At 47.8% G+C, this 18,354-nt stretch overlaps 1 protein-coding gene across 1 annotated transcript in view; it reads left to right on the top strand.

Annotated features, from left to right (window-relative positions):
- The window catches only part of TRIM50 (tripartite motif containing 50), a 41,092-nt gene extending 24,251 nt beyond the window's left edge, over positions 1–16,841 (top strand). The window contains exons 3-6 of the mRNA XM_073565745.1: positions 8,820–9,050; positions 10,202–10,224; positions 10,304–10,428; positions 15,421–16,841. Of these exons, the coding sequence (XP_073421846.1) occupies positions 8,820–9,050; positions 10,202–10,224; positions 10,304–10,428; positions 15,421–15,986 (945 nt within the window). The 3' untranslated portion in view covers positions 15,987–16,841. The remainder of the gene's footprint in view (positions 1–8,819; positions 9,051–10,201; positions 10,225–10,303; positions 10,429–15,420) is intronic.
- The last annotated feature ends 1,513 nt before the right edge of the window (positions 16,842–18,354 follow it).

Below are 18,354 nucleotides of genomic sequence, written 5' to 3'. Positions count from 1 at the left end.
TGGGGTGAAGGCAATGATGGGGAGAGGGGAGTGATGGGGTGAAGGCAATGATGGGGAGAGGGGAGTGATGGGGTGAAGGCAATGATGGGGAGAAGGGAGTGATGGGGTGAAGGCAATGATGGGGAGACAGCAGTGATGGGGTGAAGGCAATGATGGAGAGATGGCAGTGATGGGGTGAAGGCAATGATGGAGAGATGGCATTGATGGGGTGAAGGCAATGATGGGGAGAAGGGAGTGATGGGGTGAAGGCAATGATGGGGAGAGGGGAGTGATGGGGTGAAGGCAATGATGGGGAGAAGGGAGTGATGGGGTGAAGGCAATGATGGGGAGAGGGGAGTGATGGGGTGAAGGCAATGATGGGGAGAGGGGAGTGATGGGGTGAAGGCAATGATGGGGAGAAGGGAGTGATGGGGTGAAGGCAATGATGGGGAGACAGCAGTGATGGGGTGAAGGCAATGATGGAGAGATGGCAGTGATGGGGTGAAGGCAATGATGGAGAGATGGCAGTGATGGGGTGAAGGCAATGATGGGGAGAAGGGAGTGATGGGGTGAAGGCAATGATGGGGAGAGGGGAGTGATGGGGTGAAGGCAATGATGGGGAGAAGGGAGTGATGGGGTGAAGGCAATGATGGGGAGAGGGGAGTGATGGGGTGAAGGCAATGATGGGGAGAGGGGAGTGATGGGGTGAAGGCAATGATGGGGAGAAGGGAGTGATGGGGTGAAGGCAATGATGGGGAGACAGCAGTGATGGGGTGAAGGCAATGATGGAGAGAAGGCACTGATGGGGTGAAGGCAATGATGGAGAGATGGCAGTGATGGGGTGAAGGCAATGATGGGGAGAAGGGAGTGATGGGGTGAAGGCAATGATGGGGAGAGGGGAGTGATGGGGTGAAGGCAATGATGGGGAGAAGGGAGTGATGGGGAGAGGGGAGTGATGGGGTGAAGGCAATGATGGGGAGAAGGGAGTGATGGGGTGAAGGCAATGATGGGGAGAGGGGAGTGATGGGGTGAAGGCAATGATGGGGAGAAGGGAGTGATGGGGTGAAGGCAATGATGGGGAGAGGGGAGTGATGGGGTGAAGGCAATGATGGGGAGAGGGGAGTGATGGGGTGAAGGCAATGATGGGGAGAAGGGAGTGATGGGGTGAAGGCAATGATGGGGAGACAGCAGTGATGGGGTGAAGGCAATGATGGAGAGATGGCAGTGATGGGGTGAAGGCAATGATGGAGAGATGGCAGTGATGGGGTGAAGGCAATGATGGGGAGAAGGGAGTGATGGGGTGAAGGCAATGATGGGGAGAGGGGAGTGATGGGGTGAAGGCAATGATGGGGAGAAGGGAGTGATGGGGTGAAGGCAATGATGGGGAGAGGGGAGTGATGGGGTGAAGGCAATGATGGGGAGAAGGGAGTGATGGGGTGAAGGCAATGATGGGGAGACAGCAGTGATGGGGTGAAGGCAATGATGGAGAGATGGCAGTGATGGGGTGAAGGCAATGATGGAGAGATGGCAGTGATGGGGTGAAGGCAATGATGGGGAGAAGGGAGTGATGGGGTGAAGGCAATGATGGGGAGAGGGGAGTGATGGGGTGAAGGCAATGATGGGGAGAAGGGAGTGATGGGGTGAAGGCAATGATGGGGAGAGGGGAGTGATGGGGTGAAGGCAATGATGGGGAGAGGGGAGTGATGGGGTGAAGGCAATGATGGGGAGAAGGGAGTGATGGGGTGAAGGCAATGATGGGGAGACAGCAGTGATGGGGTGAAGGCAATGATGGAGAGAAGGCAGTGATGGGGTGAAGGCAATGATGGAGAGATGGCAGTGATGGGGTGAAGGCAATGATGGGGAGAAGGGAGTGATGGGGTGAAGGCAATGATGGGGAGAGGGGAGTGATGGGGTGAAGGCAATGATGGGGAGAAGGGAGTGATGGGGTGAAGGCAATGATGGGGAGAGGGGAGTGATGGGGTGAAGGCAATGATGGGGAGAAGGGAGTGATGGGGTGAAGGCAATGATGGGGAGAGGGGAGTGATGGGGTGAAGGCAATGATGGGGAGAGGGGAGTGATGGGGTGAAGGCAATGATGGGGAGAAGGGAGTGATGGGGTGAAGGCAATGATGGAGAGACGGCAGTGATGGGGTGAAGGCAGTGATGGAGAGAAGGCAGTGATGGGGTGAAGGCAATGATGGAGAGATGGCAGTGATGGGGTGAAGGCAATGATGGGGAGAAGGGAGTGATGGGGTGAAGGCAATGATGGGGAGAGGGGAGTGATGGGGTGAAGGCAATGATGGGGAGAAGGGAGTGATGGGGTGAAGGCAATGATGGGGAGAGGGGAGTGATGGGGTGAAGGCAATGATGGGGAGAAGGGAGTGATGGGGTGAAGGCAATGATGGGGAGAAGGGGGTGATGGAGCACTTATTCAAAACCTATGGTGAGTTGAGTCACATTATAAATGTTATTTAATTATAAGTATGCACTGCTACACTACAACCGTGTCCATAGCCCCGCCCCCTTATGACCAAAGCCCCGCCCCTGCCACACCTCCATCCCCGCCCTGCCGGGCCATGTAAGAATGGTCTTGCTTGAAACCGGTCCCTGGTGCAAAAAAGGTTGGGGACCACTGGTGTAGAGGGATCATCCTTATTCTCATTTGCACATGGAAACACGATAAGTAATGGAATGAAACTGAAAGGGAGAAAATACAGATTAGATATTAGAAAAAAAAATGACAGTGAGGGTGGTCAATGAGTGGAACAAGCGGCCACAAGAGTTGGTGAGTTCCTCTTCAATGGAAGTCCTCAAACAGAGGCTGGACAGACATCTGTCTGAGATGGTTTACTGAATCCTGCTTTGAGCAGGGGGTTGGACACGATGAACCTGAAGGTCCCTTCCAAATCTTACATTCTATGATTCTAAAACCAAGTATGCGCAGTCCAGTCTATTCATGACTGTTCTCCAGCTATCAGCAACCTATCCTATTTTTAAGGAACACCTTACATAACATTGGCAGTGCAGCAAACTACAAGGCAGTTTTTTGCAGTTTCTGATTAAGTGCTTAGTGCAGAGAGAATTTCCTATACTTCTCAGCTGAAAGCAGGATTTTGATCTCTAGACCGGTGGGCCCAGGCACGGACATCTGCTGGCATACAAGGCCGACAGCTGCCTAGCGCCCCCACTGCCCCAGGGGCCCCTAGCTAGTGGCATGTTGCTAATAGCGTCACACTGCGCAGCTGCTATGGGGCCCATGAGTCAGGTTGGACCCGCTCCCGCACCACCAGCGGCTAAAGCATGTGCCCACTGCTAAAGAGAAATGAATATTCACTGCTCCCCATGCCCCCATAGGTCAAGATCTGGAATGATACTCAAAATTAAAGTGTAAAATCAAACTATAGTCTGGTCAAACTTCAGTAGAAATGCCTTAAGACAGTGGTCCCCAGCCTTTTTTGCACCAGGGACCGGTTTCAAGTAAGACCATTCTTCCATGGCCCGGCAGGGCGGGGATGGAGGTGTGGCAGGGGCGGGGCTTTTGTCATAAGGGGGCGGGGCTATGGACACGGTTGTAGTGTAGCAGTGCATACTTATAATTAAATAACATTTATAATGTGACTCAACTCACCATAGGTTTTGAATAAGTGCTCCATCACCCCCTTCTCCCCATCATTGCCTTCACCCCATCACTCCCTTCTCCCCATCATTGCCTTCACCCCATCACTCCCCTCTCCCCATCATTGCCTTCACCCCATCACCCCCTTCTCCCCATCATTGCCTTCACCCCATCACTCCCTTCTCCCCATCATTGCCTTCACCCCATCACTCCCCTCTCCCCATCATTGCCTTCACCCCATCACTCCCTTCTCCCCATCATTGCCTTCACCCCATCACTCCCCTCTCCCCATCATTGCCTTCACCCCATCACTCCCTTCTCCCCATCATTGCCTTCACCCCATCACTGCCATCTCTCCATCATTGCCTTCACCCCATCACTGCCTTCTCTCCATCACTGCCTTCACCCCATCACTGCCGTCTCTCCATCATTGCCTTCACCCCATCACTCCCTTCTCCCCATCATTGCCTTCACCCCATCACTCCCCTCTCCCCATCATTGCCTTCACCCCATCACTCCCCTCTCCCCATCATTGCCTTCACCCCATCACTCCCTTCTCCCCATCATTGCCTTCACCCCATCACTCCCCTCTCCCCATCATTGCCTTCACCCCATCACTCCCTTCTCCCCATCATTGCCTTCACCCCATCACTCCCCTCTCCCCATCATTGCCTTCACCCCATCACTCCCTTCTCCCCATCATTGCCTTCACCCCATCACTCCCCTCTCCCCATCATTGCCTTCACCCCATCACTCCCTTCTCCCCATCATTGCCTTCACCCCATCACTGCCATCTCTCCATCATTGCCTTCACCCCATCACTGCTGTCTCCCCATCATTGCCTTCACCCCATCATTGCCTTCACCCCATCACTCCACTCTCCCCATCATTGCCTTCACCCCATCACTCCCCTCTCCCCATCATTGCCTTCACCCCATCACTCCCTTCTCCCCATCATTGCCTTCACCCCATCACTGCCATCTCTCCATCATTGCCTTCACCCCATCACTGCCGTCTCTCCATCATTGCCTTCACCCCATCACTCCCTTCTCCCCATCATTGCCTTCACCCCATCACTCCCCTCTCCCCATCATTGCCTTCACCCCATCACTCCCTTCTCCCCATCATTGCCTTCACCCCATCACTGCCATCTCTCCATCATTGCCTTCACCCCATCACTCCCTTCTCCCCATCATTGCCTTCACCCCATCACTCCCTTCTCCCCATCATTGCCTTCACCCCATCACTCCCCTCTCCCCATCATTGCCTTCACCCCATCACTCCCTTCTCCCCATCATTGCCTTCACCCCATCACTGCCATCTCTCCATCATTGCCTTCACCCCATCACTCCCTTCTCCCCATCATTGCCTTCACCCCATCACTGCCATCTCTCCATCACTCCCCTCATGGCCTTCTCCTCATGTCCCCATCTCCTCCAGGGCCAGGCTACACAAACACAGACCAACACACACACACACACACAGACATACATACACACACATTATACATACACACACCACCTCTCTCCTCTCGCCTGCCCGCCGCCCGCGCTTCCTCGCTCTGACACAGCAGCGGCCGCGCTCTCCTCTCTGTGTCAGTCAGAGACAGGAAGCGCGGGCGGCGGGCAGGAAGCTGGACGCAGTGGACGGGTCCTTGCAGCTCCGCTCCTGCTATTCCCTCTTGCAGGCAGCGGAGCTGCTTGGATCGCTCCCTGGCCGCCGCTAAGAACTGCTGCGCGCCGCCCCAGCCCCCGCTACGCCACTGACCGCCCCTGGCTCCCCTTGTGTCCGCGGACCGGCAAGGTCACTGCAGCGGCCCGGTGCTGGGCCGCGGACCGGCGGTTGGGGACCCCTGCCTTAAGACAACAAAATGATGCTTAAGTAATGAGTGTGGCCTCCACATGCCTGCATTATTTCAATACAATGCCAGGGCATGCTCCAGATGAATCAGTGGATGTTCTCCTGAAGGATCCTCTCCCAGATCTGGATTAAAGCATCTGTCAACTCCTGAACAGTCTATGATGCAATGTGGCGTTGGTGGATGGAATAAGACATGATGTCTCAGATGTGGTTGATTGGATTCAGGTCTGGGGAACGGGTGGGCCAGTCCATAGCATCAATGCCCTCATCATGCAGGAGCTGCTGACACACTTCAGCCACATGAGGCCTAGCATTGTCATGCATCAGAAGGAACCCAGGGCCCAGTGCACCTGCATATGGTCTCAGAATGGGTCTGAGGATCTCATCCGGGTTCCTAACGGCAGTCAGGGTACCTCTGGCTAGCACATGGAGGCCTAAGCATCCCTCCAAAGAATTGACTCCCCAGACCATTACTGACCCACTGCCAAACCGGACATGCTGCAGGATGTTGCAGGCAGCAGAATGTTGTCCATGGCGTCTCCAGACTCTGTCACGTGCTCAGTGTGAGCCTGCTCTCATCCGTAAAGATCACAGGGCACAAATGTGGAATCTGCCAATCTTGACGTTCTCTGGCAAATGCCAATAAACTGATGGGCTGTAAACACAACACCCACTTGTGGACATCGAGCCATCATACCCCCTCAGGGAGTCTGTTTCTGACAGTTTGAGCAGACACATGGATGTTAGTGGCCTGCTGGAGGTCATTTTGCAGGGCTCTCCTCCTTGCACAAAGGAGGAGGTAGCGGTCCTGATGCTGGGTTATTGCCCTCCTACCGCCCTCTCCACGTCTCCTGGTGTACTGGACTCTTTTCTGGCATCTGTTCCAGGTTTATCTGTATGGTAATCCTGCAGTGGTACCTACTTTCCCGTACCTTTGTCAGCGCTATCCAGATCCCCACTTCTCTCATTACTCACCTCCACTTCATAGCAGGTCTGTTCGGACACATGGAGAGAAAGTTATTAGCGTTAGGGACCCTCCAGTATAAGGGCACACCTTGTCATGGTTGGATGGCCTTTACACTTTCTGATTAAAAACCGTTACTTAAATAACTCATGTTTTTTACATGTAAAGCAATAGTGGAACTCATGTATTGATTAATGCTATTGTGCTGAGTCACAATGTATGTATATGTTAGTGTACTGACCACAGCATATTTGTGCACCTGTATATTAATGTATTATTATAAATGTTTATGCACTTTTATATGGAAAATATAACCATTGCTCACCTGTTAAGTTCCCTGATGCTACATTGCTGGTGCTCCAGTGCTCCCCACCAGCATTTCTGCTAAGGTCGGTGAATGGCTTCAGTGGTCATGTGTCTGTACGGAACGTCGTTACTGCAGAAAAGTAATCAGAGACACGGAAGGAACAACCAAAACAGCAGCACAAGAAATGTAGGCAAATACTGTAAGTACGAATTGAGACGTCCTTGTTTCACAGTCTGAGTATAAACCGCAATGCAAGGACTAGCCACTGGTCTCCTGATTGGAAATTGACAGCCTCATATGCACATACAATACTGCACAAAAGTTTAAGGCACGTGTGAAAAAAATGGTGTAAAATAAGATTGCTTTCAAAAATACAATTATTAATAGTTTATTCTTATCAATTAATAAAATGCAAAATGAATGAACATAAGCTAAATCCAAATCAAAATTTGCTGTGACCGCCCTTTGCCTTCCAAACAACATCAATTCTAGGCACTTGCACACCATGGTAAGTAACTTGGCAGAGAGGTTGTCCCAAACATCTTAGTGAACCAACCACACATCTATGAATGTAGACTTGCTCAAATCCTTCCGTCTCTTCATTATACCAGACAGACTCAATGATGCTGAGATCAGGGATCTGTGGGGGCAATATCATGACCTCCAGGACTCCTTGCTCTTCTTTACACTGAACGTAGATCTTCATGACTTTGCTGTATGTTTGGGGTCATTGTCCTGCTGTAGAATAAATTTGGAGCCATTCAGATGTAGTCCTGATGGTAATGCATGATGGATAAGTTTCTGGCTGTATTTCACAGCATTGAGGACACAAAGAAATCATCAACATTGAGAACCATAGACGATGTGGTCGGATAAGGAAATTTAGTGCAGCAGATAAAAGATACATCATGCTTACTTCCCTTTAGAAGTTGGAAGATGTCCAGCAGTGCCATCAGCTCAGACCTGGCAGCAACCAGTGAGACACAGTCATATGAAGAAGTCTGGCTAGAAGTGGATTTCATGGAAGAACTTTGGCCAAAAACCATACCTTCCACGTGGAAACTAGGCCAAGTGACTCAATTATGCACAAAAACATAGCAACTGGGGTGTAGAAAATGGCAACAGGTGCTCTGGACTAAAAGGGAATCTGTCACCCCAGTTTTGCCCCTTAAGCTGGGGCCACCACCATCAGGGGCTTATCTACAGCATTCTGTAATGATGTAGCTAAGCCCCCGATGAAACCTGAAAGATAAGAAAACGAGATAGATTATATTCACCTGGGGGCGGAGTTGGGTTTGGTGGGTGTCGTGGTCCGGTCCGGCACCTCCCATCTTCATACGATGCCGTCCTCCTTGCTCCTCCCTCGGCTCCTGCGCATGCGTACTTTATCTGCCCTGTTGAGGGCAGAGTAAAATACTGCAGTGCGCAGGCGCCGGGAAAGGTCAGAGAGGTCCGGCGCCTGCGCACTGCAGTACTCTGCTCTGCCCTCAACAAGGCAGAGAAAGTATGCCTGCGCCGGAGCCGTGGAAGAAGCAAGGAGGAGGTCATCATCGTATGAAGATGGGAGGCGCCGGACGGGACGGTGACACCCAATCGGACCGAACGCCAGGGTGAGTATATTCTAACTCTTTTTTTCTTATTTTTCAGGTTACATCGGGGGCTTATCTACAGCATTACAGAGTGCTGTAGATAAGCCCCTGATGGCTGTGCCAGCAGCTGATAGGACTAAAATGGGGTGACAGATTCCCTTTAAGAGTCAAAGTTTGAAATGTTTGGTTCTAACAGAAGGACTGTAAAATAGATGTCTGAATTCAGCCCAATGTTTTTTTGTTTTTTTTTACTTCAATGCATTGTCTACTATAAGGATAGATTTAATAGTATCATTGACATCCCTTTTAATGGATGTCATGGATTGCTATATTTATTAAAAGGCAAAACATTTACAGTAGGTTACAGTGCCGGCGTTCTGAATGAGATTTTACAAAATCTCATTCCCATTCTGCAGATACAACCTCTGGGCCTCTTAGGCAGGATATGACATTTATGGCGATCCTAAACAGAGCCACCAAAGTAATGAGCTGTCTTGCTTTCCAGAATGAATCCGATGTGTTTCAGCGTTTAATCTGCAAGGAATTCCGTGATCTCCAGCGATACATTGCCGAAGAAGAGTCTCATTTCATGAAGCTGGTATCCACAAAAGCTGCAGAGCGCATCAACTCCATTGAGATTCAGTTACAGCAGAGAAATGAGATTCTGCGCATTGTCCGAGACAAAGAGCGGCAACTGGAGAACCTGGGAAACGAGAGCCATTTGCACTTTATCCAGGTGAGACATTGCTCTTCATGCCCATGTTCAATTTAAGGGTGTAATCGTACAAGGCAGAAAGATGGGGCAAAGTCCAGCACCGCCAGGTTTCCTATAGAAGCAGGAAACAAATGTTTAAAAGGGTTGTCTGATCTTAAAGCTGCAAGTCTGCAGTCACTCTATGTGACTCTGTAACTGCAGACTTGTGAATCCTCACATCTCGCACGCTGCACGCTGCGCCGATTCTCCAGTGACGTGAGCGGGTGCGTGACCACAATTATGCAATATTCATACTCCCGACCACATTCCAGCTAGATGAGCCCAGCATCCTCAATACAAGTGTATTTATCGAGGCCGGAAACAGGCTATTTGGGAGATATAGCAGTATTGTTGTGGCTGCCGGCGCCTGGGCCTACCGGAGGATCCTCTGATACTGTATATATAAATCTGCACAGCTCCTATGGCTCTATAACATGCTGCTTGCAGATTAGGCAGAATTTCCAATACAACACATTCCCTTTAGCAAAAATTACCACTGCACTCACAGCATCACCAAATGTCCTGACATGCATTTTGTCAGAGTTTTCAGGCTTCCTTATATTGCATGTGTGAATCAAACCAAAATGCCGAGTCTAAACTTGGCCGTCCTGTGCAGTAATATTACTCAGTCACACTGCTCTCCACTACCACTTACAATAACACAATACTGGAGAAATAGCGGAAAACTTGCCGATTGATGATGTGGCTTTTATAAATAAAATAGATGCTTAATATTGTACTAGAAATGTATTTATTACAAAAAATATTACACATTTTGTGACCAAATCTACAGCTTTCTCTTTTTAAAAAAACAAAAAAACAAAGGAAAAACCCCAGAGCATCCCGCTGCTTATCAGATGGAAGAGACTGTAATGACGGTTGTGTGATCACCTCCGATCTTTATCTTGTTTTCAGTCGTAATTCTGAGAAAGTAAACAGAGAAACATAAAAAAAAGGACTTGAAGTCACCATATCTGCACTGGTTGTAGTGATTTTAATATTTTCTTTGTTCTGCAGCCAGCTTGTGACTTACAATCTCCCAACTCCCCCTCTGCCCCCCCCCTAAAAAAAAAAAAGAAATCCGCAGTCTTAAGCCGCCTTTAACCATTTTTCCTTTTTGTTCCTGTTGACAGAATTATGCTGCTGTGACCTCCAGGTGAGTGATACCCACATTTATATCATTATCACATGATCCAGGTTAATATTTCAAGTAAAGTTACATTTCTTTCTCGCAGTTGTCAGCCTCCGCTCCCTCGCTGTGGCGACTCCTCTTACAGCGCTATCTTTTTTAAGCCTGGATTTCGACAAGATGACATCAAACTAACAGTCTGGAAGCGCCTGCACCGCCGAGTTCTGCCCTGTGAGGATCTTCAAGTGCATTCAATAATATACAAGAAATGAATGCTATATTACTTATAGGACAATTACTATAAAAACCATACCCGATCGCTGGGGATCTGACCAGTGGGATCCCACACTTATGTCAGGAGTGGATATGTAGATAGATCTTGGCGCCTGGGTCGCCACATTGCATTAGAATCAATGGTTGTATTTTGTAAGTCTTTTATGGGAAAACTACTTTAAGGGTATGATAACTTTTGCAACAACTTAAATAATATATATAATAAATAATAGTCCACAACTATGGCCATCATAGGGGCTGCATGCATAGAATCCTAGAATATTTTAATCCGTAATATTTCCAAAGCTTCCTTTTTCTTTTAGTTGTGTCTATGTGTGTGCTGGAGAGTTGTTTCTGTAATGTACATGCTGCAGAGCAGCTCTAAAAGAAACTGACTACTAACTATTAAAGGGGTTGTTGTCTAGTACTTATATATTGATAGCCTATCCTTAGAATATACAGTGGGGCAAAAAAGTATTTAGTCAGTCAGCAATAGTGCAAGTTCCACCACTTAAAAAGATGAGAGGCGTCTGTAATTTACATCATAGGTAGACCTCAACTATGGGAGACAAACTGAGAAAAAAAAATCCAGAAAATCACATTGTCTGTTTTTTTTTCATTTTATTTGCATATTATGGTGGAAAATAAGTATTTGGTCAGAAACAAAATTTCATCTCAATACTTTGTGATATATCCTTTGTTGGCAATGACAGAGGTCAAACGTTTTCTGTAAGTCTTCACAAGGTTGCCACACACTGTTGTTGGTATGTTGGCCCATTCCTCCATGCAGATCTCCTCTAGAGCAGTGATGTTTTTGGCTTTTCGCTTGGCAACACGGACTTTCAACTCCCTCCAAAGGTTTTCTATAGGGTTGAGATCTGGACACTGGCTAGGCCACTCCAGGACCTTGAAATGCTTCTTACGAAGCCACTCCTTCGTTGCCCTGGCGGTGTGCTTTGGATCATTGTCATGTTGAAAGACCCAGCCACGTTTCATCATCAATGCCCTTGCTGATGGAAGGAGGTTTGCACTCAAAATCTCACGATACATGGCCCCATTCATTCTTTCATGTACCCAGATCAGTCGTCCTGGCCCCTTTGCAGAGAAACAGCCCCAAAGCATGATGTTTCCACCACCATGCTTTACAGTAGGTATGGTGTTTGATGGATGCAACTCAGTATTCTTTTTCCTCCAAACACGACAAGTTGTGTTTCTACCAAACAGTTCCAGTTTGGTTTCATCAGACCATAGGACATTCTCCCAAAACTCCTCTGGATCATCCAAATGCTCTCTAGCAAACTTCAGACGGGCCCGGACATGTACAGGCTTAAGCAGTGGGACACGTCTGGCACTGCAGGATCTGAGTCCATGGTGGCGTAGTGTGTTACTTATGGTAGGCCTTGTTACATTGGTCCCAGCTCTCTGCAGTTCATTCACTAGGTCCCCCCGCGTGGTTCTGGGATTTTTGCTCACCGTTCTTGTGATCATTCTGACCCCACGGGGTGGGATTTTGCGTGGAGCACCAGATCGAGGGAGATTATCAGTGGTCTTGTATGTCTTCCATTTTCTAATTATTGCTCCCACAGTTGATTTCTTCACTCCAAGCTGGTTGGCTATTGCAGATTCAGTCTTCCCAGCCTGGTGCTGGGCTACAATTTTGTTTCTGGTGTCCTTTGACAGCTCTTTGGTCTTCACCATAGTGGAGTTTGGAGTCAGACTGTTTGAGGGTGTGCACAGGTGTCTTTTTATACTGATAACAAGTTTAAACAGGTGCCATTACTACAGGTAATGAGTGGAGGAAAGAGGAGACTCTTAAAGAAGAAGTTACAGGTCTGTGAGAGCCAGAAATCTTGATTGCTTGTTTCTGACCAAATACTTATTTTCCACCATAATATGCAAATAAAATGAAAAAAAACCAGACAATGTGATTTTCTGGATTTTTTTTTCTCAGTTTGTCTCCCATAGTTGAGGTCTACCTATGATGTAAATTACAGACGCCTCGCATCTTTTTAAGTGGTGGAACTTGCACTATTGCTGACTGACTAAATACTTTTTTGCCCCACTGTATCTTCAATATCAGACCAATGGGTGTGCTACATCGGACAAACCCACCGATCAGCTATTCCCTGTGCAAGCTGCAGCAGGACGTGATCAATCACGAAACTGCACAGTCATCTGCTTAGTGGCCACAGGGGGGCACTGCAGATCCACCTCTATTCATTTAAGCAGAGCAAGTAGAGGACACTGTGCAGTACTCGCCTGCAGACACTATACAGCTGCCAACTCTGTGCTGTTCCTCTCTGCAACTCATCTGTCCGGCTGCCGCCTGCAACAGAAACAGCTGATCGGTGCAGGGGCCAAGTATTGCACTCCCACCTTTCTGATATAGATGACCTATACGAAGGATAATATAAAAGTAGTGGACAACGCCTTTAAAGGGAACCTGTCAGGGGGATTTACCCCTATATGTCATAAGAGCACTTGATCAGGCTCCTAATAACATTTGCAATCATGCCTTTATTTCACCTACATGTTAGGGCAGTGTGTATGAAAAGAGTGTTTAATCCCGCCACTTGTGTATCTGGACTAATCTAGGATCCCCGTCACTCATCGATGGTATCACAGTCACAGAATGGTGATTAAGGGCTCATACTCTCTCGCATGAAAACCTTGGCACTGCCGCCGGCACTCTGACCAGAGCTTGCGGCTACATGTATTTCTATGCCGCCGTACGCTCCAGTCCGTGTGCCGGCGGCAGTGCCAGGTTTTCATGTGAGAGACTCGCACGAGAACTGTTAGGAATCTGGGTCATTCTATGCATTTGCAGCAACCCAGATTCTCACATTTGTCTCCTGAGGCCAAGTCCTTTTTCCCTGCTTCTGAGCATGCTCACGGGACGAGCTCTCATTGGAGTTCAGGAGTCAGGTGCTCAGGTCCTGCTCCTGATTTGATTGGTTATGCTCGGGGCTCTGGAGGTTTCCAGCAGGTCCCGTACACTATAAAAAGTGCGCATGGCCGCTATGCCATGCGCTAGTATTTTCGATACTTGCTGCTGTGTGTTTGGTGATGGATGCTTGGACTGGTGACTGACTTATTATGAAACCCCTTCCCTCTGATAATACGAACGTGTGAGTGATTGGGATACCGCCAGTATTCGTGCTAGCGCCAGCGCGCTCAAGCTCCACCTGTTACAGCAGCCAGCGTCTTGCATTGCGCCTGCAGTCGTTTTTGGCGTCCGCAGTTGCGACGCCGTGCACACGTCCAGTCACGGTAAGTCCATTTGGTGGTAGTGACGTCTCTAACTACTCCAATCTCTGGCTACCGCACGTGTGCCGCTGGTTATCTGTGCTGGATAAACAGACTCAGCGTTTTTTGTAATTGTGTTCTTGTGTGCAGCTCTGTGACTTTTAACAGAGCTTGCTTTTGTGCACCAGGTGCAGTTCCTCCCTGTGCACATCTCCGTCCTTGTGCTCTGCCTATTTAGCAGCGGTCATTACATCTGCCGCACGGTGGACCCCGGGCGGCGAACACGTTTATTTATATTTTTTTAAGTGTGTTCCGCCGCCGTAATAAGAACTGTGCGAGTCTCTCGCAAGTGAGTATGAGCCCTAATAGTGATGAGCGGATGTGCTCGGATATTTTCAAGTCCCCGCAGTTGCACATTTTGGCTGTTTGACAGCCGTAACACATGCGGGGATTACCCAACAAACAGGCAATCCCTGTGTTGCAGCTATAAAACAGCCGCCAGACATGCAGCCTTTGGGAATGGAACATAGTATTCGAGCACACCCAAAATACTCAGATACCACGTTATCCGAACACGGTCGCTCATCACTAGTGAGTATCAGACCAGTACGTGCAGGGAGAAGGAGGAGACGTCCCTCTTCTCCACTCTGCTCATGCTGGTTGGTCAGTCATGCCACTATGGGACCAGTCCGGGTACCAAAGTTACACATTGTTCATACACACACTGCAGTAACATGTGACAAAGAGGCGTGATTGAAGCCGTGGTTAGTAGTCTGATAAAGTGGTCCTTTTACATTATAGGGGGAAATTCCCTTTAACTATGTAGACAATGAGCACAAAACTCGTTCCTACTTCCTTACATTAATAGGGAAAGTATTAATTAGTGGGGTATATGGCTTACTACTTTCTCTAGTCCAATCCTGGGGTGCTTTTTATAGTCAAACATGGTAAATAATTCTGGGGCATCTTTTCTTATTACCGTGCCAGTTCTTCGGTTATTGGTCTTGAATATTTGAATATTCATGAATAAATGGGAGCACTGGGACTGTTACATGCAAATTTGTCACAGATTTCAACATATGCATTCCTAAGGGTTAAAACAGCAGTGAAAATCTACAGCAGAAACTGACAATGCTGCTACTGTAACACGCTGCATATTGCCCAGATGGGAGACCTGCAGTGTATGTGCTCTTTATACACATACACTTCAAGTGAGTCTCCCTATTTTTAACACCACATAGTTTTTAGCTCTGATTAACTTCATAATTTCTCTTTATAACCGATGAAGCTTTGTTTTTGTTTTTTTCCCTGTAGAGACAGAATAAAAGGATTCAATTCTGAGCATGCAGTCACCACTAGAGGGAGCCCTGGAGCTTACTGTGTTTCAGTAGGATACAGTATGCTCCAAGATCCACCTAGTGGTGGCTGCAGGTAGCACAAAGCTTTTTATCATGAAATGTCTTAAGTTTTGATACTCTGTATCTGGAAAATAGAGCTCTGGCTGCTATAACTATGTGCCAAGATATAGATCAGCATAAAGCGTTGCACATATTTATATTTGCTTTAAGACGTTTCATGCCCTAAGTCTTTCCTGGTGACAGGCTTCCTTCAAGTGAGAAGAAATAGACTTTGATTTGGGGAAATGTTTCTTATTTCTTTATTGTGCGCTCTATTTTACAATGTTATCTTCTGTGATTTCTTTAGCTCCCGAGGTTCTGAAACTGGACCCTCTCACGGCCCATCCACTTTTACAGTTGTCCAGGGGAGATACCGTGGTACAGTGCAAGTCGCCAGCCGGCCGTCGTGGCAGCAACCCTGAAGGCTTTGAAAACAGCAGCTGCGTGCTGGCAACACGAGGCTTCTCTACGGGAAAACATTACTGGGAAGTTATCGTTGGTACCAAACAGAAGTGGAGAATCGGCGTGGTGAAGGGCACAGTGAGCCGAAAAGGCAAGATGATTCGTTCACCAGAGGCAGGAGCATGGCTCATTGGCCTTAAAGAAGGACGCTACTATGAAGCCTTCACATCCCCCAGTGTCTGTCTGCCCATCCAAACCCGCCCACAGCGCATTGGGGTCTTCCTAAATTATGAGAAAGGGGAGCTTATGTTTTATAACGCAGACAACCCTGACGAACTGATACCTCTCTATACATTTCAGGCAGAGTTCCAAGGAAAGCTTTACCCAGTTCTGGATGTGTGCTGGCAAGAGCGGGGAACCAACCCCCAACCTCTCATACTGCCAACTTCGGTAGCCATCAAAGCACCATGATTGTTTAAAAAAAAAAAAAAAAAAGCTTTAAAAAAAAAAATCACTTTCTAAATTGCACTAATTTTCAGCTCAGAAATCACTTGAAGTAATATTAAAGCTTATAAGGTCAGAAGAAAAATCCCACAATATAGATAAGTACATTGTGTGATGTAGCTTGAGGGAAGCTTTGAAAAATCATTGTGGGGCTTGATAATACTGTTGACAACATAAATTAAATAGTTCAGATGGATCCATAAGTGTATAGGACAGAGGAGGAGAGCCTGAACTTAGGGATATAGAGCAGAGGTCTCAAACTGCATTCCTCAAGGGCCGCAAACAGGTCATGTTTTCAGGATTTCCTTAGCATTGCACAAGGTTCTGGAATCATTGTGCAGGTGATTCAATTATCACCTGTGCAATACAAGGAAATCCTGAAAACATGACCTGTTTGAGGCTGTGTGCCCACGATGCGATTTTTAAGTGTTTTTGCCGCGATTTTCGGCGCGAAAACGTTTAAAAATCTTGTACATGACGCACCCCATGCATTCCTATGGCATTCCGCACATGCTGTGCTAATGCTGCGCTTTTTTCTGCGGTGGAATCGCATCGCGGAAAAAATCGCAGCATGATCATTCTTTTGTGCGGAATCGCAAAGAATTGCCGTGATTCCGCACCCATAGGAATGCATGAGAATCGTTTACTTCCCGCATGTGGCTATGCCCACCATGCGGGAAGTTAAGCGTCTCATGTGCGGTTGGTACCCACGGTGTGGAGGAGAGGAGACTGTCCTCCAGGCCCTGGGTACCATACCCCTGTAAAAAAAAAAGAATAAAAAAAAATCGGGGTATATTTACCTTCCGACGTCCCGTGCTGCATTCCCGGCCTCAGCGTTCCCAGTAATGCCTTGCGGCAAGGTCCTGTGATGACGTAGTCTCGCGAGATCACTATAGTAACACGAGACCAGCGTCATCACAGGTCTCGCTGGGAACGCTGAGGCCGGGAATGCAGCGCGGGACGCCGGAAGGTAAATATACCCCGATTTTTTTTTTAATTTTTTTATCATTTTTAACATTTTATCTTTTACTATTGCTGCTGCATAGGCGGCCTCAATAGTAAAAAGCTGCTCACACTTGTCAAACACTATTTTTGACGAGTGTGACCAACCTGTCAATCACTTTCCAAGCGATGCTTCAAATCGCTTGGAAAGTGCTTGAGAAAATCGCGGCAAAATCGCGAACAGAATCGCGGTAAAATCGTGGTGAAATCGCACGGAAAAAAAAGCGCGATTTCTGGGAAGGAGTCCGGTTTTCATTGTGCGTTTTAAAACGCTACGTGGGCACATAGCCTGAGACCTCTGATATAGAGTTTTCTGGGATTTCAGTCAGTATTTTAATGCCAAAAAGCTGTTTAAGGCTGTGTGCCCACGTTGCGTTTTTTTTAAATGTTTCCGCAGCGTTTGTGCCGGTTCAGACGCTGCAGAAACGCTTAAAAGATGCTTCAAATTAATTTGCATGCGTTTTTGGCTTTTTGTGCCAATGCATGTGTTTTTAAACGCTCAGGAATCGCATAGTGGCTAAAAACGCAGCATGCTCATTAATTTCCGCATTGCTGAGCGTTTTTAGCCTTCCCCAGTGTTCCCAGAAAATGCGTGTCAAAAAACGCGTCAAAAACGCGCGGCTTTTTAGCACAAAACGCGCAAGAATTGTGCGAAAAAAGACGCGCGTTTTCTGGGAAGGGGATCAGTTTCCTGAGCGTTTAAAAACGCTAGCGTGGGCACACAGCCTCAATGCTGCAAGGACTCGGTGAGAAAGCCTGTGAGTGATGAACGAACGTGCTGGGATAAGGTGTTATCCGAGCATGCTCAGGTGCTAACTGAGTGTCTTCGGCGTGCTCAAAAAATATGTTCAAGTCCCCGCGGCTGCATGTCTTATGGCTGTTTGACAGCCGCATCACATGCAGGGATTGCCTGTTTGTTAGGTAATCCATGCATGTGTTGCGGATGTCAAACAGCCGTGAGATATTTAGGCACGGGACTTGATATTTTTCGAGCATGCCGAAGACACTCGGTTAGCACCCGAGCTAATTGAGAGCTGCCAATCAGAAGAGTGTGGACAAGTGATAGTGAGTATTAACCCAACTTCATAGAAAATAACATATTCCTGTCTCCCACTATTATACTCTGACTCTGATATGGTAATATAGGAGACTTGTGTGAACGAGCGTTAGACAAATGTGTTTAAATACGGTAGGTGTAATAGATCACTAGAATAGCAGAAGAGTTGTTTTCGTAGGGGTATCACAGCTAGGTCTCAAGCCTACTCTTTTGGTAATATAAAATCTTCAATACCTGTATGGAACTGGATCTTGTTGATGGGGTATACAATCAAAC

Source organism: Dendrobates tinctorius, unplaced genomic scaffold (assembly GCF_039654945.1).
Source record: "Dendrobates tinctorius isolate UK_male_01 unplaced genomic scaffold, ASM3965494v1 ptg000016l, whole genome shotgun sequence".
NCBI classification, from domain to species: Eukaryota; Metazoa; Chordata; class Amphibia; order Anura; family Dendrobatidae; genus Dendrobates; species Dendrobates tinctorius.
The sequence above is the reverse complement of the archived record's forward strand: the minus strand, read 5'-3'. Positions and strand labels throughout refer to the sequence as shown.